The sequence below is a fragment of the Carex rostrata genome, chromosome 7, assembly GCF_964058835.1.
Source record: "Carex rostrata chromosome 7, lpCarRost1.2, whole genome shotgun sequence".
Lineage (NCBI taxonomy): Eukaryota > Viridiplantae > Streptophyta > Magnoliopsida > Poales > Cyperaceae > Carex > Carex rostrata.
In genome coordinates this window covers 10,281,888-10,287,222 of record NC_135924.1, presented here as the reverse complement: position 1 = coordinate 10,287,222, position 5,335 = coordinate 10,281,888, and the positions used below count along the sequence as shown (strand labels likewise).

General features: G+C 35.3%; 1 protein-coding gene across 1 annotated transcript; it reads right to left on the bottom strand.

The window, feature by feature from the left end:
• Positions 1-617: 617 nt before the first annotated feature.
• LOC144557347 (uncharacterized) lies at positions 618-2,796 on the bottom strand. The gene is made up of 3 exons (XM_078305916.1): positions 2,736-2,796; positions 1,973-2,200; positions 618-1,167 (listed from the first exon to the last, which is right to left on the bottom strand). Exons 2-3 carry the CDS (start codon positions 2,198-2,200, stop codon positions 847-849), a joined length of 549 nt encoding a protein of 182 aa, XP_078162042.1. The 5' UTR covers positions 2,736-2,796; the 3' UTR covers positions 618-846.
• Positions 2,797-5,335: the final 2,539 nt, after the last annotated feature.

Sequence of the window (5,335 nt, the reverse complement as noted above, 5' to 3'; positions counted from 1 at the left end):
GATTAATCTGATTGGTAATAAGCAAAACAAACAGGACACTATTTATCTATTATACTGTATACCCCCACAACATATGCAATTATGCAAAACATAAGATCAAATTTTCAATCAAATTGAAATGTATGTTCGATTTAGGAAAAAAAAAAAGCCATTACTTAACTAAAAACAGAACTACAGATTTAACAATATAGGAGAACCAGCATTTGGTTTAGTGACAAAGGCACATTGCTTTCATATGAAAGGTCATGGGTTCGAAATTCATAAAGTGAAGAAATCATTTATAATAATATACACAGGGATTTGAAGAAAGTTGGTAGGTTAGATCTCTACCTTTCATTTTTTTTTTTTTTTTAAAATACAATATAGAGTAGCTCAAGAGAGGAGAGGGAAGGTAAGAAAAACCATGTTGCAATTGGCGTGTGGTAGTAATTAAAGGAAGCAGTTTCTAATTCATCACTATTTTGTGTTTCTTGCTTAAGTTTAGTATGGTTTTTCCTGTTGATTCACAGGCATGGCAATCCTTGGTGAAAGCAACATTCGCAAAACTTGCCTTGTGACCAGAAACAACCTTTCAACATTCCACAAATTGAAAGAAAAGAAAGAGAAAGGAAGAATTCTCAAGATAAATGAACAGAATCTATATTCATTGCACTAGTTTGATAAAGGGATACAGGATAGACAGCCCCATAACTACAGTGGAGAGAAATCAGTAGTCAGTAATCAGGTAGAGAAAAAAATAAGGCAACCACAGTATTTCATATTTACAAGTGTTACGCATCACCTATTAATGCACCTACAAGAAGTGGGCACAAAGAAATATCCAGTAGACAGCAAAAACAAAATGTTTCAGCGCATTGACCGAAGGGTCTTCCTTTGCACATCCCTCTTCATAGCCCGTCTCTTTTTTGCATTATCACCCTTTACATTTCGCATCACTATCTTCTCAAGTTGCTCTATTGACTCTGATAGCTTTTGTACGTACTTCTCCTGCTCTGGTTTGGGAGTAATAGGAGGTAAGGCTGGTGTGGATATCGGCACAGCCTGAGTGGTCAATTCAGGTGTTAGCTGTTCAGGCGGAGGAGCAGATGATTCTTCAATTGATTCAGTGGGTGGTTCAGGCTGCTGAGCAGCGATAGTTGCTCTCCTTTGTTCTCTCCTCTCTATAGCCTGTCAAAACCAAAATATAATGAAAGATATTATATGGTTTTCGTCAGAATTGTTCTATATACAAAATAGCTACTCTTAGCATGCCTGGAATTCTTGCGTCACAGTAAGGTACATGCATGACAGTATCTACCAGTTAGTTTTGACAATTGAGAAGAGCCTTTGTTTTTTTTCTTTAGATGAAAGACTGCTTTGAAGAGATTCATCACTCAATGCTAGCAAAAAATTGAGAATGAACTTAAAATTGCCACTGAATCAAGATTTACAATATTGATGATGAAAAAGGCATTAATTTATAAGAAATGAGAACTATTTTTGGTTTAGTTCATGTGCAAAAGGGAATTATTAGACATCATGAATTTCATTTAAGGGATGACATCATTATCTTTTTCATAAAGGATATCATGAAAATACTCTTCCCAAAAAAGACATTGTTATCCAGCGGAAGGTAATCATCAACTTTTTTTTAATAAACCACGAAAATCCAATTTAATGCACTAACAAAAATGCAATTTGTTGTATGTTATCAAGGAAATGGAAATTAAAACTGCATCATCAGAAAAGAAATTTGAAAATGATTGGAGAAAGGAAATTTTTTTTTTCAATTTCAGTTAACTCAGAAACAAAAAACATATTAAAACGTTGAATGATATCAGTTTAATAAACTAAAACCTAAAGGTTGAATCATAACAGTTTAACAAACTAAACCCTATTCTTTTTGCATTTAAAAAGATTCAGAAAAAGCCAAGAACATGCAAGAAACTTCAGACCAGAATGAAAAATAAAAAAGTAGATGTTAACATCAAACCTTGAGTACAGCAGTGATGTCCCTAAGAGGGGTACGAGGGTACCAGTAGGGAAGCGGGCTGCGTCCCTCACGAGTGGGTTGCACAACCTGGCTAGTTACTGGGATTATGTTCTCCTTGTTGTCAGTCATGGACCCCACCCACCTGTTAGGCATTGGATGAATTGGTACAACTCCTCTGATGAAATAACCTCCTGTTAGTTGATCCATATGCCCTCTTTCGATCAGCATCTGCATTAGAGAAACAAGAATTAAGATAAATTAGATGTAAGAAATCAATTTTAGAAGGAACTAGCTGGTGCATCTTTATCTTGCGAAAGTCACCCTATTGGATCTAAAGGAGATAAATTATCGGAATTAAGGGGGAAATAAGGTAAAAACTACTCCAAATTAATGAAAATTACAGACGCCATTTGTTCAGAATAAAAGCCAATTCAGGGAAAAGAAACCAAATAAATTAGCAAATAACAAAAAGAGAAATTTAAAGAATAACAACGAAACTAGTTTGTGGAACAAATCTCTTCGTTATTCAAATCCTAATTAAAGAGGGAATTAAACAAATCTAAGAAGCTTGGCCCATTCTCCTACAAAAGATCGCTAGACAATTTGAATTTCGATGAAGCAATAAAAGGACAAAAGGGTAAAAGAACTCATTCAAACAAACAAGAACAAGAATCAATTCGATTAACGAGACTAATCCAGTTCTCAATTTCTAAAGATTAACAACAAACTAAGAAATGTTGAAAGGAGGAGCTAAGCAACTTACGGTTCCTCGATCCTCTCTTCCTTTTTTTGCTCTTTCTCGACTGATCGGGGCTGGGGAGGAATGAAATCAGGTAGGTCTTGGGGTTTAAAAACTGGAGAGAGGGGGTCAAGGTTTAACTGGAGTTAACCAAACTATCGGTAGCCTGGTGGAGTCCCGAATTCGACCATGGATTAGGTTCATCTGGATTTTTGGGTCCCACTGGCAGCGAGTAAACCGAAGCACGGTAAATAATTGAGGTTAAACGTAACGGCACGGAGTTAACTGCAGTGGACCTCGCATGGTTTAAATCTTATCTGACTGCCACCGGGTCCCATAAGCATTTACCAATGTGGGTCAATGTTTCAGTGATATTAAATTATCAATATAAACGACGAGGTTAATTATTATTGAACATTGAAATTCAAATTTTGGAGAGGGCGGAGTGGCGGACTGTTAAAGAAAATCATAAAAAGGTAATTACACCTGGTGTTTGTGGACCTAAAACGACCCGCGGGAACAACCAACGGTTTATGGTAGAGTTACTAGAGTAGTTCCGTCTGTGGAGGTCACACTTCAGAGTGCACAGGACTCCTCCAGTTAGAGGTTCATATTATCCAAAAAAAAACGCAGTAGTTCGGATTCTTTGTGAATTTTTAGGAAGTTAAAATCGTGTGACACCATTGACAACAGCAAAGAGCAAAGTTAGCAAACTACCTCAGCTTTTGCCGTGCCCCATGAATCCGTATCCTCTCAGGTATTGCAGAGGATTACTCTCACTTTACGGTTTGAGATCAAATCTCAACTTGCCTGTTCGGCAGCCAAGCTTTAGGCTCCTTATAGCTCCTTAGATGTTTAAGCGAGCCGAACAGCTGCTCCTTTGATGGGCTTAAAACAACTTTCTTAAGCTTTCTTAGGACAAAATACTAAGCTGACCCACTCCTCTCCTTACGGTACAGTGCCTCCTTAGAGACCAGCTTAGGGTCTTTTTCATTTGTTTATATTTTCCATTCTCTCTCTTTTTGTCCTTCTCATGTTTCCCTCCACACTTCCCTAGACGCGTGAAAACAAAAATATATTTTATTCAATTTAAGCCTCATTGTCCTGTGCCGAACAACCACTCCTTTACACAGCTTAATTTCTTAAGCTGCATTCCTCTAAGCTTGCTTGCCGAACAGGTACAACTGGTTTGGCATTCGGTCACTATAGGGGCAGTTCTATGGGGCTTTGAGATTCATGCCAAGTTAAAAGGAACAGTCCAGATCTAGTAATTGTAAAAGATTCTCTTATTAGGTATCGGAGAGGATGTGATTTCATGCCGCATGCCAGCCACTTCAATACTTCATCCAGGGCGAATCTACTGTAGTTTAAAATTTTATTATGTATATTAAAATTTAATTGAATTTTTTGTTTGGTATGTATTAGTCTATCTATTTTTTTTTCATACGTATTTTTTTTTGGTGTGTTGACTAAATTCATTATTTTTTTATTTTATGTAACACAGTAAAAGTAACTCTTAAAAATATTTTATTTTATGAAATCAATTAGTGAAGGACCATATTATTATTTGAGTAATATGAAATTTAATTCTTACTAAAATATTTTAAAAATAATGTCTAGTCTCATTTATATTCAAATTTTAGTTCTCCCTCTAACTCCATCATAAAGTATGTACATACATATACAGCATAGAATTTGAATTGATGAGGAGAATCTTATGAACTTTAAACTCATTAAGTGCAATATCTTCATCACTTTCAGTCAGGGACTGATCTTAATCCAAGTCAAGGAGTGTTTAGTCACTTTTATGATTTAAATTTTTTTAATTTTGTATATTGTAATTTAATTAAATTTTATTTTTATTTATGTTTTTATATTAATTAACCTTCTTATTATCAAATCTATGTTTATAACCTAGTAATTATAATTTTTCATTGTGATTGTACAGATTTGAGTTCAAATTGCAGCTATAACAAAATTATACATTTGTACATTTTAGTATTTCCTAATTTAAATTTTCTAATTTCGTCCTTGCATTCAGCTAATTTAATTTTTTTTTAAAAAGTGTACGTTGGCCTTCCCACTTCTAAATTTTCAAAAGAGTAAAACTAAATAAAAATATAAAAATGCTCCCTGTAAATTAACGAAAACAGCACAGCATATTTTATTTCCCCATTTATTTTTCTTCGTTGAACTTAAGACGCGTGGGTCCAAATAAAAAGCCAAAGTACCATATTACTCTGCAAAATTCGACCTCAAGCCTCTGTTTTACAGCCTTGACATCCCTCACCAGCTAAAATTAGACATTTTTTTGTTGTGCTACAGTCTGCTCACCTGTATTCTTTAAAATCCATTCTATGGCACGTCGCCTTACATTTCTTCTTCCGAGAAGTCGAGAACTGATTCCTTGAACCAAACAGAAACTCAATTCTTTGAAATATCGCGTCAAATTTAGAAGTTATCCATGGGTGCCTGTGCCACCAAGCCTCTAGTCGTCATTAGTAAGGCCCCTGAGGATATTCAGGAAGAATACTCTACTCCAAGATCAGCTGAGGTGACACCAACACCAACATCTACCGAAACTGTTGCTATTGCCGAGGTAATTAAAATTATCGATAATTTTG

Bases quoted from the DNA above. Each gene is read 5' to 3' on its own strand.
- LOC144557347 (XM_078305916.1), bottom strand. From the start codon at position 2,200: ATGCTGATCGAAAGAGGGCATATGGATCAACTAACAGGAGGTTATTTC. The intron at 1,168-1,972 runs GTTTGATGTTAA...TGGTTTTGACAG, and splicing joins ACATCACTGCTGTACTCAAG to GCTATAGAGAGGAGAGAACA.